This window comes from Halichoeres trimaculatus, unplaced genomic scaffold, assembly GCF_033239565.1.
Source record: "Halichoeres trimaculatus isolate MK-OKI-2021-1 unplaced genomic scaffold, fHalTri1.1 fHalTri1_scaffold_5, whole genome shotgun sequence".
Lineage (NCBI taxonomy): Eukaryota > Metazoa > Chordata > Actinopteri > Labriformes > Labridae > Halichoeres > Halichoeres trimaculatus.
In genome coordinates this window covers 23764384-23782676 of record NW_027437183.1, presented here as the reverse complement: position 1 = coordinate 23782676, position 18293 = coordinate 23764384, and the positions used below count along the sequence as shown (strand labels likewise).

At 41.2% G+C, this 18293-nt stretch overlaps 2 protein-coding genes across 2 annotated transcripts; one reads left to right on the top strand and one right to left on the bottom strand.

Annotated features, from left to right (window-relative positions):
* The first annotated feature begins 294 nt into the window (after nt 1–294).
* tmc2b (transmembrane channel-like 2b) lies at nt 295–11059 on the top strand. Its single transcript, XM_074669899.1, has 21 exons — nt 295–450; nt 600–641; nt 862–1267; nt 2137–2148; nt 3945–4088; nt 4968–5058; nt 5145–5226; nt 5306–5412; nt 5516–5614; nt 5715–5857; nt 5958–6105; nt 6417–6611; nt 6728–6907; nt 7244–7402; nt 7520–7648; nt 8284–8351; nt 8447–8686; nt 9804–9929; nt 10431–10509; nt 10597–10729; nt 10845–11059. Exons 1-21 carry the CDS (start codon nt 405–407, stop codon nt 11057–11059), a joined length of 2844 nt encoding a protein of 947 aa, XP_074526000.1. The 5' UTR covers nt 295–404.
* Nucleotides 11060–11473: 414 nt separating this feature from the next.
* LOC141790201 (aldehyde dehydrogenase 1A1-like) lies at nt 11474–18089 on the bottom strand. Its single transcript, XM_074669900.1, is given in 15 exon segments — nt 11474–12057; nt 13191–13265; nt 13445–13602; nt 13751–13915; nt 14003–14187; nt 14420–14522; nt 14637–14750; nt 15282–15410; nt 15551–15612; nt 15727–15856; nt 15951–16091; nt 16201–16278; nt 16280–16315; nt 16804–16928; nt 17843–18089. Coding segments are annotated over 15 exon segments (1635 nt in total). The 5' UTR covers nt 17904–18089; the 3' UTR covers nt 11474–11984.
* Nucleotides 18090–18293: the final 204 nt, after the last annotated feature.

The window sequence follows — 18293 nt, the reverse complement described above, 5'->3', positions numbered from 1 at the left end:
GGGTGATGAGTAACCATTACATCACAACTCCACCACTTATTTCCTTTACAATCTAATTCGAGATTATGTGCTCACCCTCTTTTTCCATCAGTGAAATTCAATTAAAGTTTTGATTGACAAGTTCATTTTGTTTTCTCCCTGGCTCCTGATCCTGATCTATTAGTCTCTGTATGTCTTAACAGGTTGTCAAGGAGCCCTGCCTTTGAACAGAGGCACACCTGTTCCTGCTTGAGTGTGTGTGTGCATTTATGTATGTGTGTGTCCTGGCTTTTTGACATAGGACCTCCACAGGTGTGTCAGCTGCTCTCTGGGACTGACTCATGGATGTAGTGGAGTCTAGAGTAAGAAGAGAAAGACAAACTGGAGACAGAGGGGAACAACAAAACTAAAACAGACCCATCAAAATGCCTCCAAAGAGGAAGAATGATGCTGTTATTAAAGTGGAGGATGGTAAGTTTTTATCTAAATTGCTTTCACTGGAAAAAAAACTGTCTTTAAATGTTTGATTTTTTTTAAATTTCTGTTTCATGATAGGGAAAGTTTATACTTGTTGGGAAGTATCTTTGTAGAGATTTATGGCTTTGTTTGCCTGTTTACAGTTGGGATGGAGGTTGATGCTGTGATCGATAGTGGAAGTGAAGGTGAGTAATTTTTCTTTTCATTACCTACAAGTAAATGGCGTGATCGATTGTAAGATTACATCTGACTTCTCATCAAATTCTCCTTTAAAAATATGTAAGAGATTATTTTTGTGCCCTTTGAGAGGTTGAAAATCCACTCAGGGGGATCTTACTGCCACAGCGGAGATGTCTTGCAGGACCAATGTTTTACCTGTTTGTGTTAAATGTGTGTTTGTCACAGATGAGGCCAGAAGGAGAGCTAAAAACAGAAGAGTCAGACCACAACGCAAAGCCAAACAAGCCAGCGATAACGAGGATGAGGATGAGGATGAGGACGAGGATGAGGCACCAAAGAAGAGAGGCCGGAAAAAGAAGGCAAAGCCCAGGGACAGTGATGAGGAGGACGAGGAAGACAACCGCAGCGTGAGGAGCAAAGGTTCAAAGGCCTCCAGGAGAAAAGTCGCTAAGGAGGAGAGCGATGAGGAGAGCGAAGATGAGCGACAAAAGAAGAAGAAACGAGGAAAAGCTGTGTCAAAACAGGAGAAAGAGGAGCAGAATAAGGAGAAGAAGGGAAAAGCTAAAGGGAAAGAAGGGAAGGATAAAGGTGGTGAGAAGGACAAGAAAAAGAAGAGTGGGAAGTTTAGCAGGTGCAGTATTCTCTGAGGTGTCCCTCACTTACCTGCATGCTCCACACACCTGTAGAGGCTGTCTTCATTCAGGCTCATGCAGGACCTCTGAAAGACTGGTGATAAGCAGAGGAACAGACGAAACATTAGAAAAAATCTGTTTTCATTTATCTTTAATTAAATCTATTTTTGTTGATCACATAAATGTCATCTTAGTACATTTACCTAAACACACTAAATCTACTGTAAAAATGGTGGTGAACTGTTTATGTTTTACACGTGGAACAAGTGATGTTACAGTGATTCAGTCTTTATGGCTGAGAGCTTTTGTTAATTTATTTTTCACATCTGGCTTCAAATGAAAGACACAGAGCTTAGGTGTAGGGTCTGTAGGAATTTTCGTTACTTGTTAGTAAACACAAGACTTAAACTGGCTCAGTACCAGCAGCAGTGCGCATCCACAGCCTCAAACCAAAGCTACGTAAACGCACTCAGTAGCTCAGCAACCACCTGTAGCATCGCGTTTCTACTTGGGAAAGACTCGAGAGCCATGCACCAGACTTAGCGTGTTAGCACAAGCTAATCACAGTTCAATGTAGTTGGTGCAGGTGCGTGGAGGAGCTAAAGGCTAATCCTAGGATAGCAGCTCAGCATAAAACAGAAAACGGACCGTAAGGGACTTTCCACACGACAGTTTTATTGCAAAAACTAAACTTGGACCATGTAGCCAGGTCTCAAGCGCAACAAGTTCGCTCTTCATACATGAAAAGTTGAACTAGATGTCAAAACCTCCATCGACATGTCAAAAATTGTTCTGCTCGGTCGGCCAGGAACGCCGTCTCTGACATACATGTAAACACAGCAAAATAAAGAGAGGTGGCACCTCCTAGCGGTAGCACTCGGTACTGCAGCAGTGCACTCATGACAATGCAGTGACTGTTACAACAGGTATTTGACTCATGCCCGGTTAGCAAAAAGCCAACTCGCGTCGCTCCTTGTCCCGAGCTGCTCTCCAAGTGCTTGAAAGTGAGTGAAAGTCGAGCCAAGCTTCCCCCTAATTTGGGAAAAAAGATCTAACTGTTTGGCGTTCCGTTTCACTTTAGTTGTGCTTTTTAGTCTCCGTTCTTCGTCCACTGTCGTAGCCGCTCGCGAGAGCTTCTTCACCTGCGAATCAACATGCAAAGTCACTTGCGCACTGGGCGCGATGTGATTGGATGAGGTAGCCATGTCTACTCTCTGCCCAGAAACGCCCAAGAAATACAACCAAAACATCAACAGTCAGGAAGAGAAAGGGTTAGAATGGACACTAACAGAGTCCCAACGGGGACGACTGCAAGAGTATGCCTGTAAAAGCTGACATTCTAATTTTTAAGGAAAATCATGCCGACCCTATCTTTAACATGCAGAGACACCATGGCTGTTTCCCAAAGCCAAGGTACCTTGCCTTGCCTTGGTCTGATGTGGGCGTGGGGTGGGTGTGGACATGCATCCACATCATCAGTCGCTGCCCAAGTGCTGTTCCAATGTTCATGTCCTCTGGAGGCATATGTCCTCCATTTGGTTAGCATGTGGCTAATTGACCAAGGATACACAGGTGTATCCTTCGCTGCCTTGCCATGGCCATAAATACCCAACATGCAACGCGTGAATCTACAAAAAAGGAAAAAAATGGAAGGAAAAGACGCACTAGCGGAGGCGCGTGGTAAATTCCAATTTAAATGTAAGAAACAAAATACACCTCTGAAAATAACAACTTATACCATGTCCACCACTTAACTCTTTTGTGTGTCACTCAAGTAACTATAATTACTGGGAAGCTGCACCTGCAGAGTGTCAATGATGTGACAATAAAAAAGTAAAAAGTGTAGAAAAGTGGCAAGCTATGACAATATTTGTAGCCATCTGAGCTCCTCCCAAAATATGCCTTTGTAGGCTGTTCCATTAGCATCTCCTTTTGAGCAGAGGCAGGACACTTGCCTTGGATTGGAAGGAAGTGGCTTCGGAGGCACTGCCTTCCAAGGCAAGGCAAGGCAAGGTACCTGGGCTTTGGGAAACAGCCCATGTCTCCCCTGTGGTCCTCCCTCTGTTTCAATCAGAGTGTTTGTAGCTGTTTTTAAAAAGTAGCTAACAGCTGTGGGTCACAGTCCAAGTTAAAGTAAGACGGTTTGATATATTTGGAGGAGAATCTATGTCTGTAACATGACACTAAAAACGCTAAATGTTTATAACACGCTCTTAGAGCCTTTTTATAGAGCTAGCCTTTGCTTTTTGCTGAAGTAGTTTTTGCTTTTGACCTTAACTTAGCTTTAAAACCACATGGTGTTTGATTTGAACCTTTTTGTTTTTTCATCTTTTGATTGCAGGCTTCCACACATTGATGTTTAGCAATTTTTAGCAACTATAAACACTTTATTTTTACACTGTCTGACTTCATCTAACAAGCTAGCTATCATCTGGCTAACCCTGTAAATATAGCCATGTTAGCTCCTTTTCTAGAGAAGAGGCTTGCTTTTTGCTAATGCTAATGTTGTCATCATAACATACTGGGGTTCAGAAGGTAATATTTTCCTTTGTGTAACAAGTTAGCATGCAAACATTGTATTGATATACGTAAAACAAATGACTACTGATACTTGTTTTGGGGGATGCCAAAGTGGTGCACCTGTTTTGTCTTGTGACAACTTTTTCCCTTCATCAGCTCCTCTTCCTCCGACTCTGATGACCAATCTCTGTCAGAGGGAGAGATTGAAGCTCTGAAGGAACAGGTAGAGGAGAAGAAGAAACTCATCGCCACCTTGAGAAATAAACCCTGGCGCATGCAGAAGAGACTTGTAACCCTAAAGTAAACACAAAAACTGCTGCAAACTTTTCTCCTCTTTGCCTGCTTGCTTCTAATGACTGTAACTGTCTCATGCATTTTGTCAGTTTGGTTCAATATTTCCATAAAGCTGATGTGTCTTTATGGTCTTTGCCTATTTCTCAGTGCTTTCCTTAAAACCTACCATCACTCATGTCATGTACATGTGATGTTGATCTTGCTCTATTAAAACTATTTTAATGTGGCTTTTGCTGTTTAGTAGTTATCTTCCACAGCTCTGTGATTTGTACGTGAACACAAACAGGGTTTTACACAAACTGAACTCTGAAATAATAGCCCAGGCACAGACCTTTTTATTTGACCACTCTGGGGTTTTCTAGACTGATCACATTCTTTCAGATAATTTGAACCCTGCATGGATACAAAAGCACTCCTCATGAGATCCCTCATGCTAGAAACCTTATCACGTATCCAGATATATCCTCCTTCATTGATACAAATGAAAACAAGTGTAACAAAAAAGGGAAGCGTAGTCTGGTTGTAGCTTGGCTCGTTAGACATCTTCCTCTTTGTGTTACATGACTGTAAACACATCCAGCTGTCTTGCCAGGGCCAAGGCTGTTGGTAGTGTTGGTCAGTGTGTTTGTGTACTTTGTGGGAATGTCTCACTTCATACAGATTGGTGTAAACGAGGGAACTAGATAGGTGATCTGCTCTGACTCTTTCATGAGCTTCGCACTGTTTAATGCATGTTGTGGTTGATTACTGAGTGCTTGCTGATTGGTCTTGCCCTCAGAGCTCTTACTGCATGCCATCTACCATTAATCTGTAATCTTTCCTTGTCACGTAGCTCATGGATATCATTTGACTGGTGGCTGTTTGTCATTCTGTTTTGTCAAACAGGGAGGCTCAGGACTTTGTTGAGAAGTTTGAAGGAGCGCTCGGTAAAGGAAAAGGCAGGAGGCTGTATGCGTTTAAAGTCATGATGGCCAAGGTGATCTGCTCATTCTGCAAAATATAGTTCAAACCTTTTTAACATTGATGGTGCAGGTGAAATAACCATCTTTTGTTAATTTTCAGAAACTGATCAAGTTTAAACGTGACTTCGAAAACTTCAAAACAGCCTGTATACCCTGGGAGAGGAAGATAAAGGAAGTTGAAAGTAGGCGTCACAGTGACCGTATCTTAACCATATGTTAACGTATTCAAGAGTTACTCAGTCTGTATCCTCACACCCACAGGCCACTTTGGATCCTCTGTGGCATCCTACTTTATCTTTTTGAGGTGGATGTACGGCCTGAATCTGGTCCTGTTTGGGCTCATGTTTGGCCTGGTAGTAATCCCTGAGGTACAGCCTAATGTACAACTTGTCAGCATTTGTTCCTGGATATACAAGGTAATTCACGTTTTAATCTAATCTCTGCTCCTTCTTCCCTTTTCTTTGTGTTTAGATCCTGATGGGTCTCCCTTATGGCTCCATTCCCAGGAAAACTGTACCTCGAGAAGAGCAAGCCACAGCCATGGACTTCTCTGTGCTCTTTGACTTTGGTGTAAGAGTTAAAACTGATCCCAGCTATGTCTGTATCTGTATCATAGGGATTAATATAATGACCTGAATGTTTATGTATTTATGATTTGCCTTATCCACAGGGATATTTAAAGTACTCCTTTTTGTTCTATGGCTTCTATAACAATGAGCGGACAATCGGGTTGCTGCAGTTCAGACTCCCTCTATCTTACTTGCTGGTGGGAGTTGGGATCTTTGGATACAGCCTGATGGTTGTCATAAGAACGTAAAGCAAGGCACTCACACACACACATGTAAGATCATGTATGCAATTGGAAACATTTGGGGCTCTTGATGTTTTCTTTCCTGATCTTTTATGCTTTCAGGATGGCTCGTAATGCAAATGAAGGAGGGGATGGAGCAGAGGAGGGAGACTTCACCTTCAGCTGGAAGATGTTTACCAGCTGGGATTACCTGATAGGAAACCCTGAGACTGCAGACAACAAGTACGCCTCCATAACCACCAGCTTCAAGGTTAGCAGGTGTGTGTTGAACTGTGTGATGAGTTTATGGGAGAGGAATGTTTTCATTGAGAACATGATGGACAGCAGAAGACTTTGGAAGACTGTGATTGTGACATCAAATAGATTCAGATACACCAACAAATTCACACCAGAATTTAAGATCCATTGAAGGCTCAGTAACACAAAACAATTCAACAGCAGAGCCCTCAGCGGATCAGGATACAGAGAGACCAAAAGAAAAACTCTGCTTTAAGGGATCTGTGAAGTCAAAAAAGGATTTGTTTATTGTTCATTTAACAGATTTATTTCACTCTACTGTAGGAATCTATAGTGGATGAACAGGAGAACCAGAAAGATGAAAACATCCATCTCCGACGGTTCCTCAGGGTTCTGGCAAACTTTATGATCCTGTGCAGCCTTGGAGGAAGCGGATACCTCATTTACTTTGTGGTGAAACGTTCGCAGGAGTTCGCTGACATGAAAAGCGAGGATCTCTCATGGTTTGAAAAGAACGAGGCGAGTTGAGATTGTGCCTTTGACATTTCTTCAACCTACAAACTCTTCAGATCATCATTAAATAACAATTTAACAACATAGATAGATGTTAACTCTCTCCACTGTTTGTTGCTCAGGTGGAGTTTGTGATGTCTCTTCTGGGGCTGGTGTGTCCTCCTCTCTTTGAAACCATTGCAGAGCTTGAGGACTATCACCCTCGAGATGCCCTCAAGTGGCAGCTGGGACGAATCTTTGCACTCTTCTTGGGAAACCTTTATACCTTCCTATTTGCCCTGTTTGATGAAGTTACCGCCAAGGTATGAATTATGTACTGTGACTTTAAATACTTAAGCCAGTAGTTTGTGTAGATTAGCAAAATGACTGAAGACAAAGCTGACCAGTCTCTACTCTCCAACATCACTGAAGCTTGATTATCTAGATAGAAAACTAAGTTGACAAAGTACATTTAAACACAAGACTCTTTAAGACTCTTTCTGTAAATTGTTAGCTAGCTGTTTCTAATCTTTGTGCTAAACCAAGCTAAGCCAATTTTAGATAATAGCTCAGGGTCATTGCTGTGATATCATTGCAGGACAGATATGTTGCTTATCATTGACTATTTACCGATGAACATTCATTGTTTTTTTCTTTAGCTGGAGAGTGAGAAAGCAATCAAGAATGCAACTGAATGGGCTTTGAAGCAGCATATAGCAAATTACAGCGCCCACTACAACACAACAAACGTGCCTCCCCCAAATGTTCACCCAGCTGACGTTATCAGAGGACCCTGCTGGGAGACTGCAGTAGGAATAGTCAGTAATGTCTTTATACAGTTTGTTGTGGTCCAGCAATGAATGAGAATCAGTGTAGTAAAGGTCTTCAGTCAGAATGATCATTTCTACTCATGCTCTGATTGTTATTCTGTGAAGGAATTCGTGAAGCTGATCGTGTCAGACATGCAGGTCACTTATTTGACCATCCTGATTGGTGACTTTGTACGAGCCCTCCTTGTCCGCTACCTCAACTACTGCTGGTGCTGGGACCTGGAGGCCGGATTTGTGAGTATTTAGTGTGTTTGTGAGTGTGTGTGTGTGTGTGTGTGTGTGTGTGTGTGTGTGTGTGTGTGTGTGTGTGTGTGTGTGTGTGTGTGTGACAGAGAGAGAGTGGGCCAGTCGGTCAATGTGTCTGTTTGAACTTTAAATGTGTAAATTCAACAGTAAAATATTTTGTTTATTCATCTCATCTCTGAGGAAGTGTAACCAAACTCCAGAGTTTTTCTCCATGTGTATCTGCGATACCCAATTCCCACCCTGCCTTTTTTATGAAATAAAGACGCCCCCTGTTATTAAGTAATAAGTTACATGGTATTACCAAAAGCTTATTTTTGGCACAGTATCAATATTTCATTGAAAAAAAGACAGTCATCGTCAACACTGGTGAGTTGCGACAGCCCCAGTGTTGATTGGTACCATGTTGTTCAGTAATTATTGAACGCGAGTTGAGTACAACTCAGGTTGTTTTGGATCCTAGTCAACCTGATACCAGACAATGACATCTGGCAGGACAGCTGATCCCTGATATCTACTGAAAGAGGAAACCAGTATGAGAACTTAATTACAGAGAGAGAAAGAGAGTCAGAAAATTCTGTATTAATTCAATAAGAGTGTTAACTATGCTCTTCTTTTGACTCAAGCCCTCATACGGAGAATTTGACATCAGTGGGAATGTGCTCGGACTGATCTTTAATCAGGGAATGATATGGTGAGTGAATATAAAGCTGTGTGCTTCATTTTATTTACGATTGTGGAGATTTTCCATTGACTTTCTTGTGGGATCAACCTTGCTGTTCTCCTCAGGATGGGAGCGTTTTATGCCCCAGGTCTTGTAGGTCTGAATGTTCTGCGTCTCCTGACATCGATGTACTACCAGTGCTGGGCAGTGATGTGCTGTAACGTTCCTCATGAACGGGTTTTCAAGGCCTCTCGGTCCAACAACTTCTACATGGGCCTGTTGCTGCTGGTGCTGTTCCTCAGCCTGCTGCCTGTCGTCTACACCATCATGACCCTATCCCCATCATTTGACTGTGGACCGTTCAGGTCAGTGAGAGAGGAATACAGTCAGACGAAAAGGATTGACATCACAATGATGAAATACCAATAGGTTTCACAAAATAAGATGCAACAGCAAATGGAATCTAACACATTTCACCAAAAAGTGCATTTGGTGTCATTACCCACATTTTCTAAAGTAATGGTATCTTTATAAACACATCTCTACAAGTCTGGAAACGTGAGACCTTATTTTATGTCATCCCATTAAGATGAGTGTACTGGCACATCCCCAAACCCCACCCAGTTTACTTCTGTGAGTTTTATATGTGAAGACTTTCTCTGTATACAAACATAGTCCTCGTACAGTTCTTTATAAGTTTGTCCAGGCTTTCTTTTGTCTTGGATCTGAAAAGAAAGGGAAACTCAAATTTAAAAGGGGACACACATTTTCTGCAGTCATTTCATTATTTTAATATATTGTTTAGGGTAGAGACTTAATATATTTTGAACATTTCGAATTTATAATCAGCTTTCATTGTTTTTTATACTAAGTTGTCTGTGATGAGATTGAGACATTTTGCAGTGCACTCATACTTTGTTCTTTAATTGTGAAAAGTCCAGGAGCTTGACCATGCAAAGATGTGAAGTTGTGTTTTGCTTTACTTTTACTTAAAAAAATTAAGAAGTCACAAACTTTATAGAACTATCACTCTATGACAACATGAACATCATCTGCCAGTCAGTTATTCCGTCTCCGGTCTCCTTTATTCATTCAAAGATCAATTACAATAAAATTTGGTATGGATTTGTCACAAACAACTTTTCCCAAATACTGTAAAATAAAAGCTAATCCAGTAATGACATGAAGTATCCAATCCAATCAAGTATATCAAAAACACTTTATATAAGAAGCCTCTCACTGGAGCCTTCTTATACAGAACTGATAAGACATTCATTGACCGTTTGATTTGATTTGCTTTATTTTCAAGGTACTGGTAACAAACACAAGTATATTTGAGCAGGATAATTCAAACATTTTAAAACCTTGATCTCAGTTGTTTCTGTGGTCCCTTTTCAAGTTTCTCAAGCATATTCCCACAGTTGTTAGATCTACTTCAACTACTTCTACTAGTACTACTACTAAACTACTTTTCCCCTGCAGTGGTCAGGAGAAGATGTATGATGTTGTCATGGAAACTATAGAGCAGGACCTGCCATCTTTCATAGGAAATATTTTTACGTACGCCACCAACCCTGGACTCATCATGCCTGCTGTTCTCCTCATGGTGTAAGTAGAGTTCAAGTGTAATGACAATAATTTGCTTAAAAATAAAATCTTAAAGTGAAACAATGGTCAGGCTCTGGAGGGAAAGGAAACATTGCCTTGAATATGGTTTAGTAATTGACTACACAATATATCTACATAGTTATAGGATCATTTACATAATTTCAAATCACTTCAATATTTCTAAATGAACATTTAAAACTCCAGTGACTCAACACCAAAAAACTTGTGCATCAATGGCAAAAAATTTTGAGGGGATTATATCATTTTTCATTGTTCTCTGTTAAAATGCTGTAAAGAAAAGTTTGCCAGTTGCAGTTTAAACTGGTAGCAAGTCTCTGTGTGCAGTTCTCTCATTGTGCCTGTTATATATATATATATATATAACCACTAGGGGGCTCTGAAGTAACAGTTTCAAATGTCACAGTTCTGTTTGTGTTTGAGTGTTGTTAACCATACTGTTAAATGGCCCCTATCTAAAAGATTCATGACATTGTGTCACAGGTTGGCTTTATACTACCTGAATGCAGTGTCAAAGGGATATCAACAAGCAAACATGGACCTTAAAAGGAAGATGCAAATGGTCAGTATAGGTACTCCTCTACTTTTAGCTCCTTTGTAACAGATTCAATCAGAAAAACAACTTTATGTTTTATCATGCACACTTAAGGCTCGGGATGAGGAGAAAAACCGCAGAAATAACAAAGACAGCACTAATCAAGTGATGAAAGACTTGGAGGACCTGCTACCAAACAGGTCTCTAATACCTCCTCCTCCTGCAGAGGAAGAGCCACCTCCTGCAGGTAACAAAACACACACACACAAGCAGACACAGACTTTCTGATTCATTATGTGCAATCTGCCAATCTGCACCTGACCTTCCTCACCACTCTGTTCGCTCTTTATCTGTCATCTTAGACGTAACTGAGAAAGGCAGCAAGTCCCCCAAGTTGAAGCCAGGTGCAGCAGGAAAAGGAGTGAAACTGCAAAAAGATGTGTCACTGGCTGCCCCAAACCCCAGAGCTCCAGTGACCCGTGCCCCAGGCCCACGAAAACCCCCTCCTGGAAATGCCAGGGGGCCTCAACCCGGATCTGGGAGAGGAAGAGGTAGGGGAGGGCCTCCAAGGACATAAAGGAAAGAAAATGCTGGACTGAAATCCTGATAACAACCAGAGGCTGTCTATACCACTGAAGTCCTGACCAGAGTGTTAATGGAGGTGCCACTAAAACTATCGTACTTTTCAAACTTTTATAGTGGTTAATAGATTTAGTCTTACCTGATAGAAGCTTTAATATAACTCCTTTATCTTTGATATTATTAGATAGTATAGTATTTAACACATGCCAACTAATAAAGTATTTTTATTGACTGAAGAATTCAATGAAATCTAAATGAGCTCACTGTGAAGGAGGAGGAAGGGAACAGAGGAGAGGGTAGGAATTAAAGGGAGTCAAACGTTACTGTTTATCTGTGATTTGAGCATACCTGAGACTGTACTCAAACAAACAGCAGCTTCAGGTGATACAGATGACAGAGTATGATCATGTTTGCTGCATGTCAGTCTTTTAAAACTTTGAAGTTATTAATGGTCAACATTTTGATTCATTTTGTGGTTAAATCATTGTAAATAGTATGTATACTGTATTTTTATTTTTGTATGACACCTACTGATTAAAATAACTCATTTCTGTCAAAGTGCTGTTTAAGTGGTTACCTTAGACACCAACATACACACAACAGACACAGAAACAGAGAACATGTTGTCCACTAAATATTTCAATACATCTGAGATACAATAGAGGAACACATACAAATAGGCAGCATCATCAGAGTAATATGAAGAAAATAAGATCCAACACAGAAGGAGTTTAAGGAGGAGGTATCTGAGAAGAAGTGACAGTAATATATGACCATAGAGTGATGCAGAACTTATCATTTCTGCGAACAAAAACTCAAATATTATAAGATTAGTTTCAGATATTTAGGAAGACTAAAGTTTTCCAGTTTTTTTAGAGGTGGCTGAGCCAGGACAAGACAAGTCCTGTGATATGAAAGTGTTACGAGTTCTTCTTTGAGATTTTGATGGTGACTGCTTTAACCTCTGTGTACTCCTGAAGAGCATACTCCCCCCTGAAATTTAAAGGAAAAAAAAATCATGTTTTGTAAAGAAGTCATAGGTCATTGAAGTTAAAGGCAGAGTCTGCAGGATTTTCCTAAAATATAAAAAATCAACTTTTACAGGAATAATCCTGGTCAGTCGTCTCCTATAGGCCTCTATACATGTGTGTCAGTGTCAGTGTCTGCCACAACCTCCTCCTCAGTCTGTATATTGATGTTTTGGTTGTATCTGAACATTTCTGGGCAGAGAGTAAGCCTGGGTACATCAGCCAATCACAACCCGCCCAGTGCACAAGTGACTTTGCGTGATGATGATAGGGAGTGGAAGAAGCTATCCTGAGCGGCTACGATAGTGAACGTAACACAGAGAAAGAACAACACAACCAAAGTGAAACGAAACTCTGAAGAGACAAAGCTTTTTTTCATTAACAAGGGTGAAGCTTGGCTCCACTTTCACTCACTTTGAGAGCAGCATGGGACAAGGAGCAATGTGTATTGGCTTTCTGCTAACTAGATATGTGTCAAATACCTGTGATTAGATTGTGCTAACATGCTAAGTCAGGTGCACAGCTCTCAAGTCTCCATGAAGAAACGGGATGCTGCAGGTGGTTGTTGGGCTAGTGAGTGTGTTTATGTAGCTTTGGTTGGAGGCTGTGGGTGTGTGCTGCCGCTGGCACTGATCCAAGGAGGATCCCAGTTTAAGTCTTGTGTTTACTAACAAGTAGTGAACATTCCTGCAGACCCTACCTTTAACAGAAGCAATATTCAATTAAAACATTTATAGTGTATACAGCTTGTGATTATGTCCAAAGACATGAACTAAAGCTAAAACAAAACTTTCTTTATTACTGGAAGCAGGTAACAAAACTTTTCTTAAGTTAAAATGAGTTTCAAGGTTCATTTTGACATTGAAAATTGTCTATTCACATGTTTACCTCAGAAGTATTAAGTCCAAAGTTATAAGCACTTATTTAAATCAAAAGTAATAACATTCTGAATAACTTAATTATAGTAAATTAAATACAAGAGGGATGTACTTTTATTTCACTTTTCAAATAAACTTGGTCTTTATTAATGTTACTGTCTTTGAAAACAAAATCAGCAATGATTCACCTGAAAAAAAAGAATTAGAGGATTTTACTCACAGCTCTCTGCCATTTCCAGACATCTTGAAGCCACCAAAAGGACACTGAGCACTCATGGCATTGTAGCAGTTCACCCTAAGGAAAGCTAACATTAGGCCCCAACTTCAAAAAATTACAGGTTGTGTTTCAGCTCTTTCACACAGGACAGCATGACTATGAAGCAAAATAAAATCTTGTATTTGTTGTTAGATTTGATGTGTAATCTACCACCACCAGACTTCAGAGGATGTTTTTTTGAAGGATTTGATCCCTACCAGACCATGCCAGCCTGCAGGGCAGAGGAGACTGTGAGGGCTTTGTCGATGTCGTTGGTAAACACTCCTGCTGCCAGGCCGTAGTGTGTGTCGTTGGCTCTCTGGATGACTTCATGAACGCTTCGGAAACACATGATCTGCTGCACTGGACCAAAAATCTGAGAGAGGGAGAGGGAAGAGTGAGGGCAAGGATGAAAAGGTTACAAGAGGAGGAATTTCACGTCTGAGTGGTAGATTTAGGACGCAGACGATCATGTGGAACATCAAGTGTGCTTCTGTGTGTGCAGGTGTTTCAGAACAGGGTACCTCTTCTTTAGCGATGCGCATTTCATCTGAGACATTTGAGAAGACGGTGGGTTGTATAAAAAGTCCCTGCTGACCCCATCGAGACCCCCCACACTCCAGCGTTGCCCCCTCCCTCTTTCCACTCTCTATCAGCGCCATTATCTTATCAAACTGCTTCTGGTCGATCTGTGGAAAAAGGCAGATGAGTTTATTCTACTGTGGGTGTTTTAGATCATTTGTTTCAACCACTGACAAATATTAGGTGACCTATACCTGTGGTCCCTGGTCAACACCTGGCTGTAATGGGTTTCCCAACATTTTAGATTTGGCTTTTTCCACACTGAGGCGGACAAACTCCTCATAGATGGGCTCCTCTACAAACACCCTGGATCCAGCCAGACAGCACTGCCCCTGGTTAAAGAACAGACCACTGTGGGCCTGCTCCACGGCATACTCTACTGCAGGACAGGCGAGAGGACAAGGGAAAAGCTGCAACTCATTGGTATCTTTTGTATTACACTGAGGTCACAGTAAAAGGGGATTAATTTTTGATTATCCTCTGGGATTATTTAATCAATGGAATCACTGCTCAAAAAGTTTACACAATACAAGCAGCACTCTACAAAATAAAAGTACAATAAGAAAACTGTATCCACTGAATAATTATAAAGTTATCCAATTAAGACTCACAGTCACAGTCAGCAAAGACAATGTTTGGGTTCTTTCCACCAAGTTCCAGTGTAACTCTTTTCAGATTGCTTTCACCTGCGGCCTTCTGGATGAGTTTCCCAACCTGGCAACCAAAGACAACAATGTGCAAAGAGAACGATGTGCAAAACACAGTCACAGTTTATACTAGCAGGGGCAAACAGTAGAAAACACCGCCACAGTGGTTTGGTTTACTAACAGCGGTAGATCCAGTGAAGGCCACTTTGTCAATGTCCATGTGGTGAGAAATGGCACAGCCTGCTGTATGACCATAACCGGGCACCACGTTCACCACACCTGGAGGAAAACCAGCCTGAGCACAGAGACAGACGCAGAAATAAAATACACATGCTCATCTTTTACAAGTCTTGTACTAATCCCATTTTGAAAGCTTCAAAGCTCATAGCTTTAGTATTCAATTAACTCTCTGTTCCTTCATTATTGCTGTGTGTTAGAGGAGGTGTGTTATTATTAGAGCCCGACTGATTAATCGAGCCGATTATGCCTGTCACCAATTAATCGACATCGTCCAAAATGTAGCTGATTATAAAAAAATTTTGCTCTGCGGAGATTCTGTCGCTCCTGCTCCTGTGTGTCTGTGTGTTGGGCTGCACGCTGCCCGAGTGCCCGGCCCCTCCGTCCACCATTATCTAATGTAAGACTATAGAGTGACATTTTAACGTCGTGTTAGTTGCTTTTTTGTGAGATAAACAGAGATAAATGCTACTGTTAATTCACACATCCACCATAATCTAATGTAAGACTATAATACAGCGTTTTAACGTTGTGCAAGTTGCTCATCATTTGTTTACAATCGGTCCGGCTCTAGTTATTATCCAGGTACCTCTTTGATGAGTGCCGCCATGTGCAAGGCTGATAATGGGGTCTGCTCAGCAGGTTTGATGACCACGGTGTTCCCACAGCACAGAGCCGGAGCAATCTTCCACGCAAACATCATCAATGGGAAGTTCCACTGTGGCAACATAAATACACAAACGTGATTTTTGTCAGTGCATGAGAAACAGCAGCAGGTTATTCATCTAAGGATGCTAATTTGTATAAATGCAAAAAAAAAGTGTTTTATATGAGTATCTAACATTTTTATTAACTCACAGGAATGATCTGGCCACAAACTCCAATGGGCTCGTGCCGTGTGTACGTGAAATACTCTCCATCTAAAAAAGAGTTACAACACATTTGTGATAGCTGGAAACACACAGAGACATTCAGCTGAATTATTTTTACATGAATTGTGGGAATATCTACAGATTAAGGAGGAGTAGACCCACCTACAGGGATGGTTTTGCCGTGAATCTTGTCTGCCCAGCCTCCATAGTATCTCAATGTTTTAATGGTGGCCAACAGATCTACAAAATATGCCATGAGAAACACTTTGCCTGAGTCCAGACTCTCCAATGTCTAGATAAAAAAGAGACAATAATCATTTAAGTAAATCATGGTAATAAACTTGATAAGTTTTCCAAGATTTGTTGCACATGTGTGTTTTTCTCACTGCCAGAAGTAGCCTGTCTCGCTCCACTAAGTCAGCTAGTCTGTTAAGGAGATGACCTCGGTCTGAGGCGTCCATGGATCGCCATGGTGACCCTGACTGGAAGGCAGCTCTGGCACTCCTCACTGCCTTGTCTATGTCTTCCTGTGAGAGGTTGGAGATGAAAGAGGACTTTAAGTGGAACCCAGGGAGGGTAAAAGTGAAATTATTGTTGCCCTGTCACAGAGAAAAGATACTCTTGTACTGTACTCACCTTGTCAGACTCCTCTACTTCACACAGCAGGTTCCCTGTGGCGGGATCATACACGGGAATCTTTCTTCCGCAATCTTCCGCTGCATGACTCCTGCCACTCATTGTTGATAAAGAGCTATGATACCAGGGCACAGTTAGAAAACAATAAGACGTGCAGAAACAAATTCTTCAAGCATGTATTCTTCTTGGCCATCTACCCTCTCAGACTGCCTGAGAGCTGTCTGAAACTCATGCTACAGTATGTCCTCAGCCTGACGAAGATAATAAAAAACTCTCATATTTTATTCAGGAAACATTTCTGATGCTTGACACAGAATCCTTACTGATGAATGACCATAAATATATCCACACAACCATGTTGTTTTCTTCACCACATTCAGGCCGTAACACCACATTTCCCCCTTTTTTTATTCACACATTAAAAAACCCAAGAGCTCACTCAGCAAAGTGTCAGACCAGTAATATAAGCCAAATCAAAATGATGCCGTCAGAGCTTTAATTACATATTTTCAATAAACTTTTTACATCCTGTCGTATTTTCATTCAGTTTCCTCCGAGGAACTAAAAAGACTGTCATTCCAAACTGGGATGATTCCAGTTTACCTTGGTGTAGTGAATTGGGGGATCTGGGACTGGCACAGGCAGGACTAGATACTCCGCTTTGAGGTTCTGGTCTGGATCCTTGTGGTTGCACCCATTTCCGGAGTTCATGCTGGCATGCTTTCCTGCTAAAAAAAAAACAAGAAAAGGAAAAACAAATGTTCGTAATTGGCTTGTTTTTGTGCATACGTGTGTGTTGACAAGTACACTGTACAAAGCGCGTGTGAAGACTTGATTGTGAAAGTTAATATCTGGACCACTGAGTGTGAATTGTGTTTCATCATAGCCCTTGTCCCAGAGAGAACAGAGCCAAATGAGGTACTGGCATCGTCAACAGGGTAACACCACAAGGTCAAGGGTCATGACTGGCACCGTAAAGTCGGGCTCGCTCTGAGCTGTGGACTGAACTGACCCTGTTTGAACAGAAAGAATTGTAGAACAAACAGCACCATGCAGGCCAAAGGAAAATAAGACTGAGAGTGTTTTTCTTATCATATTTGCCAGGGATCTCAATAATTGGATGTAAGGGGGATATATGGGCTCCATTGTTGGGGAGAGAAGGAGGTTGTGTGAAAAATGATTCTCCAGCGTGCAGAGCCAAGCAACTCCTAATACCCCTTACTTTAAATCTTCTTTCCCTGTAAACTGCATCACCTTAAAAATGGAATAAAATATTGATAATTTTGGGAAGAGAACAAAAACAACACTTTCTATACTTAAAGAAAAGGTTCAGATTTGTGTTTAATTACACTTTACAGTTCATACAACGCTCATATGAAAATAAGTTTTAAAATTTTGCCATTTTTCCCAACAAAATTTAATTTTTCAGTACATGTTTAATATTGAACCACTGAAACCAAAGAGATTTAAAGATGAGACACGTGTTGTAAGCACATGTACATAATACACTTAATATTAACTTGTGAAGAAAATGTGAAGGAAACGTACATTTAAATTAGATTTATAATATTAAAAAATACGTTATATTTTTCAAATAGTGTTTTCTAACAGTAACAGGATGTCATTTAAAAGCTTTTGTTACCGGTTGAAGGGGCAGGTGGGGTTCCTCCGGTCTGGTGTGATCCCGCTCCGGTCACCGGCATGTTTCTGCAGTCCCCTCGACTCTCCGGAGGACAGACCGCTGAGCAGCTTTATAGACCCGCCGTTCTGAGCTCCGCTACTCTGACAGACTGCAGCATCACGTTCAGTCACACCGGGAGTCCTTCTTGGTCATACGAGGGTCCGCTGCACGCGCTAATCACCGTTCAGACGGAACCAATCCCACTTTACCTCGCGTGCCCCGGGCGCGAGGCGCGCGCACCGCCTGTTTTTTCCCTCTCCTCTTGAGGGGAGCATTGGGTCTAAACTTTTTTAGTGGTAAGTATTAAAAACATGAATTACATTATTATGTACGTAAAAGCAACGTTTATAGCGTGAATCTCATGTGTTACTATCGATTAAAAACCCGGAAATACATCAAACTTTTGGTCATT

Bases quoted from the DNA above. Each gene is read 5' to 3' on its own strand.
- tmc2b (XM_074669899.1), top strand. From the start codon at position 405: ATGCCTCCAAAGAGGAAGAATGATGCTGTTATTAAAGTGGAGGATG. The intron at 5,615-5,714 runs GTAAGAGTTAAA...CCTTATCCACAG, and splicing joins CTGTGCTCTTTGACTTTGGT to GGATATTTAAAGTACTCCTT. The intron at 10,510-10,596 runs GTCAGTATAGGT...TGCACACTTAAG, and splicing joins TTAAAAGGAAGATGCAAATG to GCTCGGGATGAGGAGAAAAA.